This window comes from Bubalus bubalis, chromosome 21, assembly GCF_019923935.1.
Source record: "Bubalus bubalis isolate 160015118507 breed Murrah chromosome 21, NDDB_SH_1, whole genome shotgun sequence".
Lineage (NCBI taxonomy): Eukaryota > Metazoa > Chordata > Mammalia > Artiodactyla > Bovidae > Bubalus > Bubalus bubalis.
The window spans coordinates 51147725-51169962 of record NC_059177.1 but is presented as its reverse complement, the minus strand read 5'-3'; the positions used below and the strand labels follow the sequence as shown (position 1 = coordinate 51169962).

Sequence of the window (22238 nt, the reverse complement as noted above, 5' to 3'; positions counted from 1 at the left end):
CTGTGGCCCAGGGATCGAACCCAGGGCCCCTGCATTGGGAGTGTGGGTCTTAACCCCTGAGCCACCAAGGAATGGTCGAACTCTTTCCTATCTGCCAGATTGGATGTGCCTGATTTGAATCAAATTTTGTTCAAATAAACTCTTAAAAATTTCAGCATGCCTCTGTTTATCTTTTAACATTGTCCTTTTATGCTTGGCTTATTCCACTTAGCATGATGTTTATCTGTTCATCTGTAGGTGGACATGGGCTCTTTCCACCTTTTGGCTATTGTGAATAATGCTACACTGAACGCCCACTGACATACAAGCATCTGTGTGAGACCCTGCTTTCAATTATTTTGGTATTTACAGAGGAGTGGAATTGCTGGGTCATATGGTAATTCTATTCATTATTTTTTGAGGAATCACCAAATTTTTCTAATAGTGGTTGTGCCATTTTACATCCCTGCCAGTGATGCAAGAGTGTTCTAATTTCTCATATTTTCACCAATATTTGTAATTTTCCATTTTTGCCCTCATAATAGCCATCCTAATGGGGATGACATCATATCTCACTGTGGTTTTGATTTGTATTTTCATAATGACTAGTGATGTTGAGCATCTTTTCAGGTGGTTATTGGCCACTTGTATATCATCTTTAGATAACATCTATTCAAGTCCTTTGCCCATTCTTGAATTTGGTTGGTTGGTGTCGTTGAATTGTAGGAATTCTTCGGGTATCCTGGATATTAGTCCCTCATTAGATATACAGTTTGCAAATATTTTCTCCCATTTTGTGAGCTCCCTTTTGACTTCCTTGATAGTGTTCTTTGATGCACAGATTTTTTATTCTGATGAAATCCAATTTATCTATTTTTTTCATTACCTGTTCTTTTAATGCCAAACTTAACAAATCATTGCTTTTCTCTAAGAGTATGAAAATTGCATCTATGATTTCTTCTAAGAGTTTTATAGTTTTAACTTTTGAATTTAAATCTTTGATCCTTTTATTTGTATATGATGTCAGGTAAGGCTCTAACTTCATTCTTTTGTATTTGGATATTGAGTTTTCTCAGCACCATTTTTTGAAAAGATTCTCTTTTCCCCATTAAATGGCCTTGGCACTCTTGAAAATCAACCGAACATGCATGTGAAGATTTATTTCTGGGCTTTCTATTTCATTGGTCTGTCTGTCTTACTCGTACGCCAATACCACACTGTTTTGATTCCAGTACATTTATAGTACATCTTGGAAATCAGAAAGTGAGTCCCCCAACTTTCTTCTTCTTTTCCAAAATTGTTCTGGCTATTTAGAGTCCCTTGAGATTCCATATAAACTTTAGGATGGGCTAGTCTATTTCTCTAACAAAACACTATTGGGATTTTCATAGGGATTACCTTGAATCTGTAGACCACTCTGGGTAGTATTGCCATTTTAACAATACAAAGGCCTACAATCAAAGAACATGGAATGTCTATTTATCTAGATTTTCTTTAATTTCTCTCAGCAGCATTTTGAAGCAAGAAGCAATCAGGCAGCACCTTCAGCACTTCCCTTGGAAATTTCATCTGCTAAATATTCAAGTTCATCATTTACAAGTTCTGCTTTCCATTCAAAATGGGTTATGATCCCACTAAGCTTCCCACGACTATTTAACAAAGATTCCTCTTACTCCTTGTTTCCAGTAACACGTTCCTATCTTTCTTCTGAGCCCTATCTGGCAACATTCTTAATGTCCACATTTCTGCTAACAGCTGGTTGAAGACACTTTTGGCTTTTTCTGTTATGCTCACCGACTCAATGGACATGAATTTAGGCAAACTCCAGGAGATAGTGAAGGACAGGGAAGATTAGCGTGCTGCAGTCCATGGGGTTGCAAAGAGGTGGACACAACTTAGTAACTGAACAATTGTGCTCTCTGACATCCTTTCAGTCTTTGCTCACTACTCAATTCCACAGCCACTTCCACATTTTTAGGATTTGTTACAGCACTATCTCTCACTCTTGATACCAACATCCATAGTAGTTTTCTACTGCTGCTACAACAAATCACCACAGACTTAATTGCTTAGAAGAAATCAAATTTATTATCTCACAGTTCTGTAGGCCCCAGATCCAATATGGATGTCATCGGGCTAAAATCAAGGCATGAGCAGGGCTGTTGTTTCTTTCTGGAGGCTCAAGCAGAGTCTGTGCCCTTGGTCATTCAGGTTGTTGGCAGAACTAAGATCCTGGTGGTTGAAGGACTGAGGTTTCTGTTTTCCTGCTGGCAGTTACCCAAGGGTCATTCCCAGCTTCTAGAGGCCATCTGGATTCCTTGGATCTTTGGGTGGTGGAAGATCTCTGCCACCATCTTCAAAGCTGGCAGCAGACGATTAGTACCTCATACTTTGACCAACTCTCCTGCCCTCCTCTTCCACTTCTTAGGGCTCATGCAATTACACTGGGCCCACCAAAATAATCCAGAACAATCTTCCCATTGTAATGTCTTTCAGCTTAATTCCAGCTTCAAAATCCTTTCTGCTATGGACTATAATATATTTATAGATTCCATGGATATCTTGAGGACTATTGTTCTGGCCTACTGCAGACTCTCTTTGACCAACTCCTGCCCCCATCCCCAGCCTGCTGTCTCCTGTGCCTCAGATTTCCTTCTCTCCCCTGAAATCCTGAGCACCTTACAGTTCCTGCAACAGGTCAAAGTCTCTTTCCCCACCTGGCCCTTGTATGTGCTTATCCTTCTGCCTGGAGCTCTCCTCCTCCTCTCATCACCCCACTCATCCTTCAGGTCCCAGCAGTCAGCCCTGCTCCACCCCAACTGGGCTAGCATACCTCTCTGCAGAGAAATTGCCTTTTTGAGTCTGCTTCACCACCACCTCCACCCTACCCTGTCTGTGAGTGGGTGAGGAAGGAGCCAGTTCTCCTCTGTACATCAGCAGAACCTGATGCCTAGCCTATGGTAGAGCCCCAACCAGTAATGCTGAAGAAGCTGAAGTTGAACGGTTCTATGAAGACCTACAAGACCTTTTAGAACTAACACCCAAAAAAGATGTCCTTTTCATTATAGGGGACTATAATACAAAAGTAGGAAGTCAAGAAACACCTGGATAACAGGCAAATTTGGCCTTGGAATATGGAATGAAGCAGGGCAAAGACTAATAGAGTTTTGTCAAGAAAATGCACTGGTCATAACAAACACCCTCTTCCAACAACACAAGAGAAGACTCTATACATGGACATCACCAGATGGTCAACACCAAAATCAGATTGATTATATTCTTTGTGGCCAAAGATGGAGAAGCTCTATACAGTCAGCAAAAACAAGACTAGGAGCTGACTGTGGCTCAGACCATGAACTCCTTATTGCCAAATTCAGACTGAAATTGAAGAAAGTAGGGAAAACCACTAGACCATTCAGGTATGACCTGAATCAAATCCCTTATAATTATACAGTGGAAGTGAGAAATAGATTTAAGGGCCTAGATCTGATAGATAGAGTGCCTGATGAACTATGGAATGAGGTTCGTGACATTGTACAGGAGACAGGGATCAAGACCATCCCCATGGAAAAGAGATGCAAAAAAGCAAAATGGCTGTCTGGGGAGGCCTTACAAATAGCTGTGAAAAGAAGAGAAGTGAAAAGCAAAGGAGAAAAGGAAAGATATAAACATCTGAATGCAGAGTTCCAAAGAATAGCAAGAAGAGATAAGAAAGCCTTGTTCAGCAATCATTGCAAAGAAATAGAGGAAAACAACAAAATGGGAAAGACTAGAGATCTCTTCAAAGAAAATCAGAGATACCAAAGGAACATTTCATGCAAAGATGGGCTCGATAAAGGACAGAAATGGTATGGACCTAACAGAAGCAGAAGGTATTAAGAAGAGATGGCAAGAATACACAGAAGAACTGTACAAAAAAGATCTTCATGACCCAGATAATCACGATGGTGTGATCACTGACCTAGAGCCAGACATCCTGGAATGTGAAGTCAAGTGGGCCTTAGAAAGCATCACTACGAACAAAGCTAGTGGAGGTGATGGAATTCCAGTTGAGCTATTTCAAATCCTGGAAGATGATGCTGTGAAAGTGCTGCACTCAATATGCAAGCAAATTTGGAAAACTCAGCAGTGGCCACAAGACTGGAAAAGGTCAGTTTTCATTCCAATCCCAAAGAAAGGCAATGCCAAAGAATGCTCAAACTACCGCACAATTGCACTCATCTCACACGCTAGTAAAGTAATGCTCAAAATTCTCCAAGCCAGGCTTCAGCAATATGTGAACCGTGAACTTCCTGATGTTCAAGCTGGTTTTAGAAAAGGCAGAGGAACCAGAGATCAAATTGCCAACATCCGCTGGATCGTGGAAAACCAAGAGAGTTCCAGAAAAACATCTATTTCTGCTTTATTGACTATGCCAAAGCCTTTGACTGTGTGGATCACAATAAACTGTGGGAAATTCTGAAAGAGATGGGAATACCAGACCACCTGATCTGCCTCTTGAGAAATTTGTATGCAGGTCAGGAAGCAACAGTTAGAACTGGACATGGAACAACAGACTGGTTCCAAATAGGAAAAGGAGTACATCAAGGCTGTATATTGTCACCCTGCTTATTTAACTTATATGCAGAGTACATCATGAGAAACGCTGGACTGGAAGAAACACAAGCTGGAATCAAGATTGCCGGGAGAAATATCAATAACCTCAGATATGCAGATGACACCACCCTTATGGCAGAAAGTGAAGAGGAGCTCAAAAGCCTTTTGATGAAAGTGAAAGTGGAGAGTGAAAAAGTTGGCTTAAAGCTCAACATTCAGAAAACGAAGACCATGGCATCCGGTCCCATCACTTCATGGGAAGTAGATGGGGAAACAGTGGAAACAGTGTCAGACTTTATTTTTCTGGGCTCCAAAATCACTGCAGATGGTGACTGCAGCCATGAAATTAAAAGACGCTTACTCCTTGGAAGGAAAGTTATGACCAACCTAGATAGCATATTCAAAAGCAGAGACATTACTTTGCCAACAAAGGTCCAGCTAGTCAAGGCTATGGTTTTTCCTGTGGTCATGTATGGATGTGAGAGTTGGACTGTCAAGAAGGCTGAGCACCAAAGAATTGATGCTTTTGAACTGTGGTGTTGGAGAAGACTCTTGAGAGTCCCTTGGACTGCAAGGAGATCCAACCAGTCCATTCTGAAGGAGATCAGCCCTGGGATTTCTTTGGAAGGACTGATGCTAAAGCTGAAACTCCAGTACTTTGGCCACCTCATGTGAAGAGTTGACTCATTGGAAAGGACTCTGATGCTGGGAGGGATTGGGGGCAGGAGGAGAAGGGGACGACAGAGGATGAGATGGCTGGATGGAATCACTGACTCGATGGACGTGAGTCTGGGTGAACTCTGGGAGTCGGTGATGGACAGGGAGGCCTGGCGTGCTGCGATTCATGGGGTCGCAAAGAGTCAGACACGACTGAGCGACTGATCTGATCTGATCTGATCTGATGGTAGAGGAAGGGAGGAAGGGGGCGGTGAGGGTCCCTTGGGGAGGTTTAGCCCTCATCCCGCTTCCGAGGGGTCTTAGAGCAAGAGCCACTTAGATGCCTCTGCATGTTTGAGATGTCATAAAGATGAAGGCTGCCAGGGCCCACCCTCTAACCCCCAGCCCCAGCTCGGGCCCCGCAGGCTCAACCAGGAGCCCTAGCTGACTCAGCCACATGGTCACCTCTGGGCTGCCCTCCCCGGACCACACACACCTGCCCTGATGGCCAAGTCTCCCCCCCCCACACTGGGGACCCCGAGAAGCCCCAGAGGAGCAGTTGCATTTGTGAGCATGATCCCTAAAGAGGAGGGCTGAGTTGGGACGGGGGGTGATGGAGCAGTGTGAGCCAGCCCGGGCCCCACCTGCCCCACCATCGAGGAGCACTGAGGCCTCGATGGGTCTGCTGGCTCTGAAAGTAGGAAAGGGGCACAGGGTCTCGACAGGTCTGGAGAGAACGAGACACTGGCCTGAGCCTGGTCCAACAAACCACAACAAGCCACCAGGCAGAGAGAGGAAAGTGTTGGGTCACCCGGTCTGGGCGGGAGTCCCCTTTATTTGGGAGCGCTGCTGGGCAGCTAGACGCTGCAGGTGGCACTCAATATGCAGCAGGAGGGCATCCAGCATATGCAGGACGCCGAGGAGGAGGGCGTGGTCTGAGATCGGGCCACGTCGTTTCCAAGTGGCGCAGGGGTGGGCGGCCAGCTGCGGATGCTGAGGACAGGACCGAGAGGCAGGAGTGAGAACAGAGGGAAGGGACAGAGGCATGCTGGGAAGCAGGGGCTTAGGGTGATACAGGATCAGGGAGCAGCCAATGTGGCCTCGTGTGGTCGTGGGGCCCATGCAGGCTGGGTGAGGGCTAGAGATATTACAGGGGGAAGACGGGACAGGTACCCCCTACCACGGGAAATGGCCAGGGGGAGGATGGGATAGGGTACCACCCACAGGAAATGGCCAGGGACTGTTGGCTGTGGACAGACGTAAGGCCTCTGGGGAGGAAGGGATGAGGGAGGGGCGGCAGGAGACATGAGTCGGGGGATGGGTAGAACAGAGGTAAGAGGTGGTGGGCACGGAGCCCGGCTCACCTCGCTCTTAGAGGCCTGTGAACGCCGCCGCTGCATCAGCGCACGGCTGAGCATCAGCATCATGGTCGTGGTGACCGTGACCCCAGCCACCGGGTAGATGCGGTTCGTCCCCAGGCCCATCCAGTAGCCGGGACAGCCCAGGCTGCTCTCACAACCCTCTAGGCTGCTTGGCTGGCACCCCCAGGGCTGTAAGTCCAGGCCCACCTGGTACCACATGGGCCGTGACCAGGCGTGGGTGCAAATGGGCATCGTCAGTAGAAGCAGCCATGGCAGGAAGGACTGTATGTGCAGCATGGCTGCAGCAAGTGCCAGGGGCCGGAACCTGGGCGCCTGGCAACAGGCAAACACCCCTCCCCCGGGGGGAGCAGGCGAGGCAGGAGGTTCCGGCTGGGCCCATGGCTTTCAGGAGGGGCAGCGCGGCCAAGAACCATGGGATGGGGGGCAGGCTGGGGGTCCAGAACCGAAGGCATGCCCCCTCTCCCCTCCTCCTCACCTAGCATCCAACTCCTAAAATTCTAGACCCACAACTCCTAATGCTGCTCTCCACCAGTGACAGGCCGATCAAGCCAAGTATAGACGTGCTCCCTGCTTCCCAGACTCAGCCCCAAGGACCACTCGTGAACACCCAAAAATGCGGGCGCATACTCTCAGGAAAGAAGCCTGAAGGCTCGCCCTGGCCTGTGAGGTGCTCCATGCCCTGGTCTCCCCTGCTGAACCATGCAGACCACGCTGGGGTTCCTGGAACACCCCCTACGCCAGGAGCACTGTCCAAAAAGATGACTGGATGGCAGCTCAAGTGTCACCTGCTCCCTGAGCCTCCCTTCTAGAACCATCCTGGGTAACACAGTCCCCTCTCTCTCACATGACCCTGCTTTACTTTCTTCAAAGCATCTCTAAGTACAGGTATACCTCAAAGATACTGTGCTTTAGTTCCAGCCCACCAAAATACATAAAGCGAGTTGCGTGACTTTTTTTGGTTTTTCAGTGCATATAAAAGTTACATTTACACTACACGGTATTCTATGAAGCATGGAATAGCATCATGTCTAGGAAAAAGTACATACCTTAGTAAAAAAAAAAATCACTTTACTGCTAAAAATTGCGAACCGTCATTGGAGCCTTTGGCAAATCATAGCACTAACAAAGATCACTGATCACCCATCCTCATAACAAATATAACAAATTGAAAAAGTATGAAATACTGTGAGAATCACAGCATGACAGAGACACAAAGTGAGCAACTGTTGGAAAAATGGTATCGATAGACTGGCTCCAATGCAGGGTTGCCACAAACCTTCAATCTGTAAAAAAAAAAAAAAAAATACAGGGCAATACACAAAGTCTCCCTGTAACTACAGGTCCGTGTTTGTAGTTTTCCTTCCACTCCAGCGCCTACGCTTCACTTAACCAGTATTTACCCAGCACCTCCAGGTGCCAGGCACTGTTCCTTATAGCTGGAGACTGTGACATCGTGACAGGCAGTGTGACTGCGTGACAAAGCACCCTGACTTCCTGGGCAAGGATGGGGGGGCGGTGGGGGCAAGGCACTGAAGGCCGGGAGAGAAACAGCCAGGCAAGAGGGCCCCGTCCACTGGCCCCGCACCTGAAAAGGGCAGGCTCACGTGTTTCGGCAGGTGACGCGAGTCTAGCGCTGCCGCAAGCTATGTGGTATTTGCTTATTGAATACTCATTGAGCAACCCATGAAGTGGGTACTATTCTCATTCTCTCCTGAGGAGGACAGAGGCCCAGAAAGATTCAACCCCTCAGCCTAGCCCTGATCACTCAGCATCAGCTGGCCCAAAGGACCACTGCTGTTCACAGGGCCGCACGCCCAGATGTCAGTGTTTTATGGCTGAAATCTGCACGTGGTTCTTGGTCGACAGTGACCTGCAAAGTCCAGATAGTCTAGTTATAGGAATAGGCAATTTTTCCCCAAGTAAAACAATCATGCACATTCTTTTTTTCTTTTGACCATGCTGTGTGACTTGTGAGATCTTAGTTTCCTAGCCAGGGATCGTATCCTCACCCTTGGCAGTGAAAGCTGAGTCCTAACCATGGGACCACCAGGGAATGCCCACAGTCTCTTCACTACAGGTGTTCTGAACGCAGGTGTTCACAGCACAGCCCCCGAGGGCTGCCCAGTGGCACCTGGCCTGCCCTCACCTGCTTAGGTGTCCTTGTGAACAGGTTATTCTTGAGAAGCAGCTCTGATTCCAGCCACTTTATAGATGAGGACACAGGTGCCAAGGGCTGCATGCAGCAGGGGATGGATGGGGTGCGGAATGTGGACTGGGGATGTCCCTGCCCTGGGCCTGGCCCCCCAGCTTCACACTCCCCCTGTTCCACACTCCCCCTGCCTGATCCTGCCCTCCTCAAACTTCTCCCCCAACTTCTGACTCCAGTTCCAACTCTGGGGTTTAGGAAGGGTCAGAAGCCAGGGCTGCGGACCACACCCTCACCCCACCAAGCCACAGCAGACCCTGATATCAGGCAAACAAATCTTTATTCCTGAGGTTAAAAGCACGCTTGCTCCTCCAACTCGGCCAGTGTCTCATCCCCAGCCTAGAGCATTGAATTTGGAGTCCCAGGACCTCCATCCCTGAGTTATGTGTGTGAATGTGCGTGCATGGAGGGGACTCCTGGTGACGTCCGGAGGCAGCCCAGGGGTGGGGGGTTTCTCACGTGTACCCTGTCAAACCTTCAGAGGCAGGCAGTCTCAGGCGGAATGGCAGCATGATCAGAGTTTGGTAACCTGGGCCGGGAGAGGAGGAGAGGAGGGTCCTGTCAGTTTCCAGAGGACAGCCTCCTCTCCAGGCAGGAGGGGAAGGCGGTGGGTCCCTGAGGGACAGAGCCATTCTGAGTCATCCAGGAAGGGCGGACTTCCCAAAATGGGGTCAGAAGGGGACGAGCAGGAGATAAACAGACAGAGCTCAGCAGGCCAGAGGTCAACTCACCAAAACAGGGTCGACGGGGCCGGACCTCCGGTGTTGGAGTGCAAAGAGGACAGCGTCGTGGACCGAGGCAAAGAGGTGCTGCTTGGTGATAGAAGCGTCGAAGAAGTGCCCTTCCTCAAGCTGCATGATCACAGGAGCTGTGGGCAACGAGTAGGTCTCTCCTGACTCCAGAGCCACCAGGAACCTCCAGGCGCTGGCAGAACATCCCCCTAACCACCACCTCTGTGGCTTATAGCTAATCCCCCACTCGTGACCCTTGACCCCAGCCTCCCAGGACACCTCTGACCTCCAGTTTCAGAGAAAGACTTTTTCCCTGTGCTGCCTGGCAGACTTCTCGGCCGGAACCCCCACCCCCTGCCCGGACCTCTCTCTCTGTGTCCACCCCACACACCGTGGCAGGCGGCCATGTACACCTCCACCTCGATCTCCCGGAAGTCGCGGAAAATCTGCGGCACGAAAGGGGGCCAGGCTCAGGGCAGGCGGGGGGAGGGAGTTCAAAGGGGTAGCTCAGGGAGGACCAGGCTCAGAGGGGGGCTCAGGGGAGGTGGGGGGAGGGAGTCCAGAGGGGTAGCTCGGGGTGGGGGGACCAGGCTCAGAGGGCTCTTGGAGCTAGTTTAGGGTCAGGGTTGAAGATCAGGGTTGTCCTCCCCGAAGGCCCTTCTTAGGGACGCCCCCAGCCCCTTACATTCTTCAGGCTCTTGAGACACACAGTGTCCACGAAAGAAAAGGAGCTCAGGTCCAGGATGAGGGTGTGGAAATCTGGCTGAGGCAGGCCTAGGGCCTTCAGCGAGGACATGTCTGAGGTTTTGGCATCTTCTGGAGCCCAGGCTCCTGTATCCTCTAGCTCAGTCCCTGCGCTCGCCTCCTGGGGAACCAGACACACTGCAAGGGCCGCCCATGGTAAGGGCCAGAGGGCAGGCGGGCAGGGAGCGGAGGGGAAGGCAGGGAACATGCACGGATGTGTGGAGACACAATCAGACGTGAGAGCATACACGTAAATGCACATATATATTGGGTATGCAGGGAACACAGGAGGACAGGGACACGGGAGCTGGTATGCAAAGACAGGAGGGACACATGGGGACACCCAGGAGAGGACACCCAGACTCGGGGAGCACACAGGCTGTGCTCTGTTACCGCCTGGGCCTGCGCTTATAGGGACATTTAAGAAGGAAGGGGAGACTTCCCTGGTGGTGCAGTGGATAAGAATCCGCCTGCCAATGCAGGGGACGTGGGTTCAATCCCTGATCCAGGAAGATCCCATGTGCCACGGAGCAACTAAGCCGCGTGCCGCAACTACTGAAGCCCAGGCGCCTAGAGCCTGGGCTCCGCAGCAAGAGAAGCCACCGCCATGAGACGCCCGTGCACCGCAACAGAGAGTAGCCCCCACTCTCTGCAACTAGAGAAGTCCGCACAGCAACAGAGACCCAGCATGACCAAAAGCAAAAGAAATTAGCAAATAAAAATTATTTGAAGAAAAAAAAGAAGGAAGGGGATCCAGAGACCATGCCCCATCCTCAGGGGGCCAGAGTGGAGTGGGTAGGGGGCGCTGAAGCAAAGCGGAAGAGACGCATGGACACACGTGCTCACGCAGACATCCCACTTGATGTCCACCAGAGTCTCTACCTGAGATCGGCGTCCTCTTTGACCCCAGATTTTTCCCACATGCCCAGCCCCTCCCCATCCCTGCTCCACCCATGAGCACAGACTGTGGAGTCTTATGGGATCCACAAATTCAAGGTCTTTGTCCAGGCATCAGATTACAGACTGGAGAGCCCCAAGCAGAAGTCTATGGCATATCACGAGAGGTCTCCCTGCACAGTATTGGATCCATCACTCCCCTCCTCCTGCCACTGGCATGACAACCTTGAACCCACAGCTGGTAGGTCCATGGACTTCCTCCCGGGATCCCCTGGGCACCCTCATCCCTGAAGCTCCCCCCTCCCTCCAGTCTCACCTTGGCCTTGGAGCCCTCCACATCGTTGTTGCTCTCGATGTCCACGACAGTGGGGTTGACGTTGATGGAGACGGACGTGCCCTTGGAGGTGGCAGCCTAGGCCGGGAAAGGGGGCAGGCCAGCAAAGAGGTGTCTGAGATGTCAGGTGACAATCAGGCCGGGCAGGCCTGGCGTTGTCCCCTGGCTTTCTGCAGGTAGGTAGGTGGACCAGGAACTGAAGCTTGGGACCTGGAGCAGCCAGGCTGAAGGCCGTGGGGTTGTGACCCACTATGGGAAGAGGACTGTGATGCTTGCCACCACTGGCTTAGGAGGCGGGAGAAAAAATCAGACTCCCCCTAGAGCCCTGACCTGCCAGGGGAGGAAAGCAGGGTCCCTGGGGGCATCGGGGAGCGAGGAGAAGGGCTGAAGAATGAGGGTGAGTGGCTGGGAGGGGTGGGAGGGCCCTGCCTGTTTGGGGAGCTTATTCTCCTTCTGCAGTCGCTTCAGCTTCAGCTCTTGCTTCCGGAGCAGCTTCTTCTTCTGGGAGAGGAGGTAGTCCACATCCACACCACACTGCAGCGAAGGACAGCGCAAGGGATGTGCAGGTTGCGAGAGAGGAGGGACCCTCTGCCCCTCGCCCTTGCCCCGCGGACCCCAGGCCTCACCCTCTGCTTCAGCGAGTCACTGTAGAGCTCAGCATTGGCGAAGTACACGGTGACCGAGGAGCGGAAGACCTTCACACCTGGGACCTCCCTGGCCTGGGGACAGGTCAGGTTGGGGGTGGCTGAGCCCTCGTCTCTCCTAGCTGCATCGTGCCCTCCTCTCTTTCCTCCCCCCCGTGTGCCCTGATACCTGCCACCCCAGCCCTCTGCTCCCCAGCCAACACAAGGCCCAGCCTGTGGCCCATGCCCTCCCAGGAGCTGGTGAGGTCATCCTGACCCCTCAGCAGGGCCTGTCGGAGCTTCTTCTTCCTCCTCCAGGGGGTCCTCAACCTCTGCCACCCCACCCCCCAGTCCTTCTGCCAATACCCAGGCTGGGGGAGTTCCCTGGTGGCCCAGTGGTTAAGACTCCACACTTGCACTGCAGGGGCGTGGGCTTGATCCCTGGTCTGGGAACTAAGATCCTGCAAGCCTCACAGCCAGGTCAGGTTTTAGCCGCTCTCAGCTTCTGCTTGGGTGTCCAACCCTAGCACTGGGGGGCTGTTTCCTGGATGCAGACGGAGCTCCTCCACAGCTGCTAGCCCAGCCAAGGCTTCCCCGGCTCCCATGCCACTCAGGACACTCCAGGTCTCTGCTCGGCCTTTAGGCCTGAACCATGTCCCTGCACCCCCCCGACCCCCACTTCCCCCACCTGCCTTGCCATCCAGCTGAGCTCCTCCCTGCATGTCCCCCCCCTCCCCACCCTCCCACTCTGCCTCATGTACTGGGCTCAACCTTCAAGTTTCCATGAGGGGAAATGAGCTGGTTTGATTCCGGAGCCCCCGCCTTTGTTCTCAGAGCTTGGCACGAGGCTTCTCAGGAGGTAAAGGACAGTAACTCCATTGATCAGATCCGGAAACAACTTCCCCTACATCCTGGTGCTCTGGATCCTGCCCCTCTGCATTTCTGACCCAGGGCTCTTCTGCAGGACGGGGCTTGTACTGCTGCCTCCAAGACGGATCCCACCCCCGGGCCCCAAGGCCCACACTCTGAGTGTATGTGTAGGGGGACCCCAAATTCCTCTCTTGAAATTTCAAGGACCAAAGCACCGTTAGCACCCCACCCCACTCCCTTGCCCGCGCCAGGCATGGAAGGCACTGATAAGGGATGATCCAGTTTGCCCCGTCCCTCCCCATCCGTGTCACCCCCTGGCTTAGCCCTTGCTGCTTACCCCTGAGTACTCTGCCACGTCTCTGTAAATATCTGTGTCTGGCACCTGCCCCAGGACAGAGTAGTGGGGCCTGTAGAAGGAGACAGTGCCACAAGAAGGGGGCGTTAGGAGAGGGGGCAATGGGGGCTAAGGAGCCTGGGGTCCCCCCCACCAGCCACAAGATGTGGGAAAGCTGGAGGAAGCCAGTGGGTACCTCGTCCCCTCAGCAGCTGGAATGGGGGGTACGACATCACAGGGGTGACTTACATCTGGGTGCGGACCACCACGAGCATCAGGGAGAATACTACTGCCACTGCCAGGCCGAGGTCCAGATTCAGCAGGATGGTGGCCACAAAGGTCACCACCCAGATGAGCTGCAAACAGAAGGGTCGCGGTCCACAGGCTCCAGCAGGGTCACTGGGGCTGAGGGCCCTGACCCCGTCCCCAGCATCCTAGCCGTCTCACCAGATCCATTCGATTGGCCTTCCAGAGGGAGACCACGTCAGTGAACTGCATCACCATGCCCTTCAAGTTCACGATGACCACGGCAGCCAGGACCGCCTAGGGGACGAGGAAGGCCACCAGGGGCTAGTGAGAGGTGCTGGCTGCTCACCACCCTGAATCCCCCGGATGAGCCAGACTGTCCTGGAGTGCCTGGTAGGACCCTCCACGACATCAATTACCTCCTTCCCTCGGAACCTAATGCCTGCACTCTGACGCTAAGGTTTTTACCCCTGCCCCTCCACTCCAAACCTCTCCCCAGAGATTTCCAGCCTGACCCTGTATCCCTCCCCTTCTCCTGGGACCTGATGGACTGCTCTGAGTTCCTGGCCTGGCCCAGGCCTTCGAGCCTGGCTGGATGGGCTGGGGGCTCACCTTGGGCAGGTCTTGGAAGAGTTCTCCCAGTTTGACGATGATAATGAGGATGAAGAGGGAGGAGACGGCTCCAGCCACCTGTGGAGTGGGTATAAGCAGGGCGGGTGGGCTGGAGTGCAGGGGAGAAGTGGGGAGAGCCTGGGGGGGGAAGGGGGAGAACCACCCAGCAAAGCAGCGCACGCGGAGGCACACCTATGCCCACCTGTGTGTTGCCCCCCGTGCTCTCCTGCACCAGGCTCCGAGACATAGAGCAGCTCACAGGGAAGCACTGGAAGATGCCCCCGAGGAGGTTACTGAGGCCGAGAGCCACCAGCTCCTGAGCGGGGAGTGAGGAGCGAGCACACGTCACTAGCGGTGTGGCGTCACCGTGTCCAGGCCGACGCACCCCCACCTCCATGCCCACTCTGCAGCCCACAAAGACTTGACCACTGTCCCGCGACCCCCACGCGGCCCCAGCACATCTGTGTGCTCTTTCCCTGTCTCCCGCCTGGTACTCCATCCCCCCACCCCTTCCCAGGGCCTGGGGTCTGGGGACCCCTGCCCGCTCCGTGTCCCGCATCCCATTTCCCCAGACCTGGTTGCTGTACACCCGGTAGCCGTGCCTCAAGGCGAAGATCTTGCCCAGCGAGATGGCGATGGCAAACCCAACCACAGCGATGGCGAAGGCATTACCCAGAAGCTTTGCGAACAGCTGGGGGCGGGGGGCCGTCGGGGGCACCAGCCTGTGAGGGGCATTGGTGAGGCCAAAGGAAGGTTCTAGGCCTGGCCGCCCAACCCTCCCTGACCCGACAGGGGCCGGAGCTCACCCCGCGGGGATTTTGCCCACGATGTCCACCCCGAATGCCTGCTTCAGGCCCACACCGTAGGAGATGCCTGTGGCTCCGATGAGCTGCGGGGAGAGGACAGGGTCAGGGGAGGCCCTGGCACCACCACTGTGAAGCAGGAGAGAAACCAGAGAAACCACCCCGTGGGGTAAAGAGAGAAGCCTGAAGCGAAACCTTCAGACAGGTGGGGAGATGTCAGTGATAGGCTGAGAGCGGCACACCACCGTTTTGAGAAAAGGAGATGCTGCCAGGGGCGGTCTGCTGGGGTTCCCCCCTCCCCGCCACCCCGTCTTCAGTCCCCACTCCGGCTAGTTTCTAAAAACCTGGGGGATGCCCACATGGCAGGGAATCTCCTCACTTACCCTTCCCCCAGTCTGCCACCACCCCCCTACCCCACGTCACCCCCCACCCCATCCCCACCCCCGAGGGGCCCCCGAAATTCCAACCGTGAGCAGCTCCCCGGGGAGTGGCATGGGCAGATGTCGCCGTAGCTTTTCATTCAGCAGCTTCACCAGCACGAGCACCACTCCCGCCACTATGGCAGTGACCATGGTACCGACCACCGTCTGGGGCAGCTTCCAGCAGACCTCCAGTACTGTCTGAGGGGAGGCGGGGTCACAGCCAGCCCTCCCGGTCCTGGGCCCATCCACCTGTCCCTCCTCCCTGCCCTCACTCACATAGATGAGGGACAGCGGTCCAGAGCGGCTGCTTAGATGGAGGCCAAACACATACTTGAGTTGCGAGACAAACACGTGCATGGATGCGGCCGTGGTGTAGGCTCGGACCAGAGGCTCTGATAGGTAGGTGACCACGAAGCCGAAGTGGACCATGCCCAGCCCCACCTGTGGGGTGCATGGGACAGTCAGGGGAGGTGAGGGTCCTAGCAGTGGCCGGGGCAGAGCCCAGGGCAGGTGAGATCATGAGCGATGAGGGGGGAGGTGATCGTCAGACACTCAGAGAAAACTGTCAGATGGGGTGGGGTGGGGGTGCGGGGCGGGATTGGCAGTCAGGGGCATGTACTCCTGATGGCTCTGCACCTGGAAGAGGCCAACAAGGACACTGAGAGTGGAGGCCAGCTGCACCCGGGTAGCGTCTCTGGCTGCCACATCGAGTGTGGAGTTCAAGCCCAGCAGGAAGGCATCGTCCGGAGCCAGTGATTCCATCACACTGCCCACCATCACGGACATGACGGCAAAGGTGCCTGCAAGGGCAGATCAGGGTGGTCTGAAGCGGGGAGAACATGGCCTGCCCTGGATTCCGGGTCTTAAGGGAGTGACCAGGAGACACCCAGTTCTAGACAAATGTCCCCAGACTATGCTGTGCTAATGGAGGGCAGTGCTGACGGTCAGGTATGCACCCCAAGTTCCAAGGCTCTTGAGGATGCCTAGCATCATTTCCCCTGCCCAGACTGTGTCCACGGGCTCAGGACAGCTCCCCTAGTGAAAAGTGGAATGGGGAAGGGCGCATGGCCTGACTCAGGCTTCCAGGCTTGTGCCTGGAAATCTGGGCCCCATGAGTGGCTTCACCCACCACATCCTCCTGTGTCAGGGCCTCTAATCATCTGAATCTGTGTCTGCATGGTCAGAGGCCCAGTCCCACCTAGAATGCCCACACCAATGCCTCCCTCCCTCTTCCCTAGGTTTTTCGGCCTTGCTCAGTGCCCCCTCTCCCTGCCCCCATGGGGAATGCGGGCGTGCTCCTGCAAGGTTAGGCCTGGCTCCACTCACCCACAGAGATGTGCCGGGAAGTCCCAAACAGGAAATAAACAAAGACAGGATAGAAGGAGCTGTAGAGGCCAAACACGGGGGGCAGTCCAGCCAGGAGGGCATAGGCCAGGCCTAGAGGTGGAATGGTAGCAATGTAGACTTGAGGTCAGGGGCTTGAAAGGACGCGGAAATGCTGGCCCTGGGTCATGCACCACAGTCCCAGGGGCAGGAGTCATGCTTTTGGCCATGGGGAAGGCGGGGACTGAGGTGGGGGTGGGGTGCACAGACCGCAGGCTAAGGCCTTGAAGGGTCAGGATCACCATCCAAGGGTTGAGGGTACAGTCTCCAGGTCAAGTGTTGCTTACCCTGTGGTAGCTGCATAATGGCCACACTCAGGCCAGACAACAAGTCACCCAGAAGCCAGTCACGCACAGAATACTGGGGGAGCCAGGCCAAAACCGGGAGGTATTGAAGCAGAAGGGCTTGGGCCCGCGCACGGGAGCACCTGGGGACACCAGGGTAGGTATTAGGTGCTGGTGGTAGTTTAGTTGCTCAGTCGTGTCCTTCTCTTTGTGACCCCCAAGGACTGTAGCCCGCCAGGTCCCTCTGTCCACGGGGCTTTTCCAGGCAAGAATACTGGAGTGGGTTGCCATTTCCTTCTCCAGGGGATCTTCACGACCCTGGGAATTGAACCCGAGTCTCCAGCATTGCAGGCAGATTCTTCACCGACTGAGCCACCAAGCCCAAGCCCAAGTAGGTCTCAGAGGCAGGGGCTCCCTCGGTCCTGGCCAGGGCCCACCATCAACCTTACCGAAACCAGGTTCGCCACTGGAGCGTCACTTGTGCTTGGCTCCGGCTCCCCAGCTCCTCCAGCTGTTCTTGGTTCAGCAGTGGCCGCTCCACACGGTAGTCTCGTTGCCTCAGCTCCATGGCCTGCGTCCTGGACAGCAGTGCCTGCGTGTCCCTCTCTCTGGTTGGAGGCGGGGGTGGGGTGGGTCGTGAGGCCAGAAACAGTGTGGGCACAACCTGGCCCAGCCACCCCTAGACCTCCACCCGGGACTGGAGGATGCCCCACCTGGCTTTTCTAGGTCTCAAGATCTAGACAGGTCCAACCCCCCAGCCGCCTCCTGCAGGCCCCAAGGCCCACGCCCAGGCAGGGGCAGTACCTGAACTTTGGCTAGTTGAAGACTCTCGCTGGGCCAAAGTCCCCCACAAAGAGACAGCAGGATGAGCATAAGCCACACTTCGGCCCAGGTGTGGCTGTCCAGCCTTTGGTGTTCTGTTCGCCAATCTAGCTCGCAGGCTGACTGCTCCTCCCAGCCTCCTCCCCCAACCCCTGCTCTCCGCCAGCCAATCCCTGTCCAGTCTGAGTCCTTATCCAGCCGCCCTACGAGCCCAGTGTGTGTTGTCTGAGAGTGCAGACACGGGAGAAGGAATCCAGCACACCAGGCAAGCCTCTTTATAGGAGGAGGCAGCTCTAAGAAAAGGAAAGCATCGGGGCTAAGACTGCCCCCAGAACTCCAGTCACACGGTCCAGGTGGTAGACAACTGAGGCCCCATCTGGGAAATCCAAGGGCATGGTTCTCACCAGGAGGGAAGAGTTTCGAGCCTGGAAAGGGACGCTCCCTTACTAATGGGGGACAATCTCACTTGAGAAGATGATCTCTGGGAGGATCTCGCCTAATAGGAAGCTCTTCCCTAAGAGGTAAGTTTTCACCAGCTAGGTGAGGTCTGTCCTGGGGAGAATCTCTGATTTGCCCAGTGGCTACCATCTGAATAAGGGGAATGATCTCACTGGAATAGGAGATCTGGGGGGTGGGAGGGAGTTCTTAGGGTTCCCTGATGGCTCAGTGGTAAAACAAACAAACAAAAAAACCACCTGCAATTCAGGAGACGCAGGTGCGATCCCTGAGAATCCCATGGACAGAGGAGAGGAGGCTGGTGGGCTACAGTCAATGGGGTCGCAGAGTAGGACATGAACGATCGATCGACTGAACTCACAGGCTTGGGGAAGGAGTTTTTACCTGGGGCACGCTGTCACCTGGGAGAAGCTGTCCCAGAAATAGTTCTTCCTTGGGAAAAGGAGCTCTTAGAGAGTGAGCGCTTCCCTGGGGGAAAGTTTTCACCTGCCAGGGAACTTCTGATCAGGAAGGATTTCTCACCTAAGGTAAGCTCTGAGTGGGGAAAGCTCTCACCTAGGAAGGGATCTCAGAGGGGGAAAGCTTACCTGGAGAGTAGCTCCCCTCTTCAAGGGGAAAGCCTTCACCTGTCAGGAAATTTCTGCCCTGTGAAAAGCTCTGACCTACGGTAAGGTTCCCAGCTGGCCGGCAGGAGCTCACCTGGAAAGGGCCTCTAACCTGGATGTCTCGGTGGAAGGAGGGAGTGGAGTGGGTGCAAGGACGATCCTGAGACTATTGGCATTGCCGACTCACAGAGATCTTTGAGCCCCCTTCGCCCCTCCTCCGTGAGTCACTTGAAGTCTTAAAGGGCGCCCACTCCCGCCCCCTCGCCTCCCCCAGCCGCCGAACCCGCGCTTTGAGGGCGGGGCCTAGCTCTTTGGCCCCCCCCTCTAGGAGGGCCCGGCACCCAGAAGGACCGGAGATCTCATTCCCGGGCCAGTTGCATCGCTGGGTGGACTCAAGCCCCCGCTATGGACACTCTTGCAGCCACGTCCAGGGCCCCAACGCGCCGCACCGGCGCACCTCCTGGGCCGGAGCTCCTCCGCACACAGCCGCCTCCCGGCGGCTCCCGGCTAGCCCTCGGACGGCGCTGGAGCGGCTTTCCTCGCAGCCTATAGGGGCTGGGGTCGCGCGGGCTCCCGCCCCATCCCTCGCTACGGTTGGGCGGCCGCCTGCAGAAAATCCACAAAGCGGTAAACAGAGGCGCGGCAGGCGGGAAATGCCTGCTCGGAACTCGGTGGTGCCCCCACCACTTTCCTAACTAACCCATGCCGGGCGCCTGCTCGGGGGCCAAGGGGTGGTCCTCCCCTCGGGCACTCGAACACGAGGAACCGAGGCCGCGCCCTGCACTCACCCCGGCGCTTCCGACAGCCCCATGGCGGGTGGGCATCCGAGAGGCGGTAGCTCTCAAGCTCGGGCAAGAGGCCGCTACGGCCCTAGAGGCGGGGCCGGGACATAGGCGAGGCATGAGGCTCACTCCCAGCGGCCAATCCCCGGGCAGAACGGGGAAGGCTTGGGCCAGTCAGCGTGCTGAGGCGGGGCTTAAGGGACGCTCCGCCCACTCAGCGAACCCCAAGGAGGGAGATTTAACCCTTTCCTTCCCTATGACTTGGCTCTGGCTCCTCCTCGTGGCCCGACTAATTCTCTTGCCTGAGCGGGTTGTGGGACTAAGCGGGATTAAGGACTTGAGCTGGTTCCTGAGTGGTATGGGGCTGACACTAAGTCCTGGCTTCTTGCGGAGGGTGCCCTCGGGGTGGGGAGCAGAATGTCTAGGGGCGCGGCTGATAACCAGAGCCTTAGCTCTCCGTGGGGTGTCCGGGTCCGTGGGGCCTCTCATGCCTCCATGAGGGCACCACCCTCAGGCTTTGGCCCTGAGATCTGGCATGTCTCTAAGACCCGAGGGGCTCAAGGGCTCCCTTCAACGCTGGACCCACAGACCTGAAAGTTTGCGAGCTCCGCCCCCCACCCCGCCCCCGCCCACCCTCCCCAAAGGAAGCACATGATGTCGAAAGGCTTCTGCCTGGGTTCCTGATGAACGGGATGTCCCGACAGCTAGGGGTCAGTGGTGTCAATGGACTGAGGGCAGCTCCTAGGGTCGGTTTGACAGGCAGAGCAAATGCCAAGTCAGGGCGGCAGGCTGGGCAGACTTAGGAAGCCATCAAGTTGCCGCCTTGACGGGGCCTTACCCTGTGCTCATACTTCAAGCCCGGCTTCAAGTCGAAGGGACAGAATTCAGGATGAGATTGCAACCTGGTCCAGATCTTCAATGAAATGAGCTAAAAATAGCCGAATATTCTCGGGGAGGAGGAGGGGGCAGTGCTCAGATTTCTCCCCAAGGTCAACCCCGGGAAATCATTCATAGCCACCCTCCAACCCTATCCCCCACCCCCAAACAGAATGAAGCAATAACCATTTTCTATAGAAGTTTATTCCCAAAACAGAGCGCGGCTTCACGGAACAATTTACACAGACAGGAAAAGGAGCCACTGGGCTGGAGGGGGGGGCTCCCCCTCCCAGAGAGGGGCAGCTACAGAACCTAGGACATAGCAAGGACAACCCCCTCTCCCCACAGCAGACCCTTCAACCCTTCAAGGGCTGGGGTCACTCTGGGTAAGGAGAGCTGGGGTCCTGGCTGGCGGGATTTGGCACCAGTCAGTAAAGTAGAACTTTTAATCTCCTTGAAAACTGCCTCCCAAGAGTATGCGTGAAGGAGGTGGGTATCTGCACAGACCTTCCACAGCCCTGCACGGCTGCAGTTCCCAGTGGTAAGAAGATGCCTACGCTTACCACTGGGCCTTCTGGGCCTGCTGTTCAACAGGGGACTCAGGGCTGACCTTTGGCCTGGGACGACTAGGGGGTTAGAAAGCCCTCAAGATGACCAGGTTCAGGGTCCTCACAGGTGGGTCCTCCAAGCCCCTCTCCCACTTTCTCTACCTTTCACTTGTAAACAAAGGGGGGAAAAAAACAAACAAAACATTCTCAACTGTAAACAAAGTGTAAAAGTTCACAAAGTTTTAAACTGTAAACAAAGTGTAAAAACTGTTTTAAACTCTTGACCTGTAAACAAAGTAACAAAATGTCAAAGCCCCCAGTTCTGGACATCAGACGAAGTAAAAAAAGTGAGTCTGTGAACTGGGTCCTAACAGTCGTTTTTCCCTTTACAAGGGAATCAAGGAGCGATGGAACTGAGTCACTTCCTGCAGCCCGGGTGCCTGGGGCCAGGGAGGCTCCTGTAAACATGGGAGGCAGTGGCACCTACATTCTGAGTCTTTAATTCCCTTGTTTTTGCTCCCTTTGCTCCCCCTCAGACATCACCCTTCAGAATAAATTCTAGCAGGGGGCAGTGTCAGGGAACCAAATGGCACCACGACATTTGTACACGGCAGGGGCAGGGGTTGCGAGGACTCCATCCACCCTCTGAAGGAATGTCTGAATAGAGGCCTGAGCCCCTCCCCGTGGGAGAAGGGAAGCCTAGATCTGTAAACATGACATCTGCTGATCCACCAGCGCCCCACAGCATCAGTCCTGGGACATAAGGCAGTAAGTGGCAGGGACTCCGCATAATAAACACACACATCCACGGGGAGGGGCAGCATGAGCGAGCCCCTGTGAGGAGGTCAGAGGACCCCTGTTTTTAAGACCAACCCCCCCCCCCGAGTCCCCAAAGTGTGCCCTGTGGGACATCCAAGCAAAAGCAAAGATTAATTCTGCACTTGGGGCCCCGACAGTATGCAGATCAACCAGGGAATAGGGGGGTGGGGGTGCATTTACCCCTCCTGTCTGAATCCTCCCCGTTAAGATGAGAGGAAAGAGCCAAT

The 22238-nt window shown here is 54.7% G+C and overlaps 2 protein-coding genes across 8 annotated transcripts; both read right to left on the bottom strand.

Moving 5' to 3' along the window:
* Positions 1–5386: 5386 nt before the first annotated feature.
* On the bottom strand, positions 5387–8939 carry TMEM89 (transmembrane protein 89). Its single transcript, XM_044934231.2, has 2 exons — positions 6597–8939; positions 5387–6225 (listed from the first exon to the last, which is right to left on the bottom strand). The coding sequence occupies exons 1-2, from the start codon at positions 6888–6890 to the stop codon at positions 6040–6042; spliced, it is 480 nt and encodes a 159-aa protein (XP_044790166.1). The 5' UTR covers positions 6891–8939; the 3' UTR covers positions 5387–6039.
* Positions 8940–9083: 144 nt separating this feature from the next.
* SLC26A6 (solute carrier family 26 member 6) lies at positions 9084–19926 on the bottom strand. 7 transcript variants are annotated; one of them, XM_044934225.2, is made up of 21 exons: positions 19775–19926; positions 17553–17711; positions 17107–17246; positions 16763–16873; positions 16073–16236; positions 15713–15877; positions 15482–15634; positions 15018–15100; positions 14786–14933; positions 14414–14527; positions 14212–14289; positions 13801–13896; positions 13603–13709; positions 13357–13426; positions 12153–12245; positions 11956–12060; positions 11509–11604; positions 10237–10416; positions 9943–9997; positions 9552–9688; positions 9084–9349 (listed from the first exon to the last, which is right to left on the bottom strand). In XM_044934225.2, exons 1-21 carry the CDS (start codon positions 19795–19797, stop codon positions 9335–9337), a joined length of 2292 nt encoding a protein of 763 aa, XP_044790160.1. In that variant the 5' UTR covers positions 19798–19926; the 3' UTR covers positions 9084–9334. The 7 variants fall into 7 exon arrangements, 6 of the variants coding, with proteins under 6 accessions (XP_044790160.1, XP_044790161.1, XP_044790162.1 ...); XM_044934226.2 differs by having other exon boundaries at positions 10237–10413; XM_044934227.2 differs by lacking the exon at positions 19775–19926 and adding an exon at positions 18969–19758.
* Between the last annotated feature and the right edge of the window lie 2312 nt (positions 19927–22238).

What these genes read in the sequence shown, in the direction of transcription:
- TMEM89 (XM_044934231.2), bottom strand. Translation starts at nt 6,890, where the DNA reads ATGCTGCACATACAGTCCTTCCTGCCATGGCTGCTTCTACTGACGATG. An exon ending in CACAGGCCTCTAAGAGCGAG is followed by an intron (nt 6,226 to 6,596) that starts GTGAGCCGGGCT and finishes TCCTGTCCTCAG; the next exon opens with CATCCGCAGCTGGCCGCCCA.
- SLC26A6 (XM_044934225.2), bottom strand. Translation starts at nt 19,797, where the DNA reads ATGGGGCTGTCGGAAGCGCCGGG. An exon ending in CAGTGGCGAACCTGGTTTCG is followed by an intron (nt 17,247 to 17,552) that starts GTAAGGTTGATG and finishes TGGTGTCCCCAG; the next exon opens with GTGCTCCCGTGCGCGGGCCC. An exon ending in GTGGGCAAAATCCCCGCGGG is followed by an intron (nt 14,934 to 15,017) that starts GTGAGCTCCGGC and finishes TGCCCCTCACAG; the next exon opens with GCTGGTGCCCCCGACGGCCC.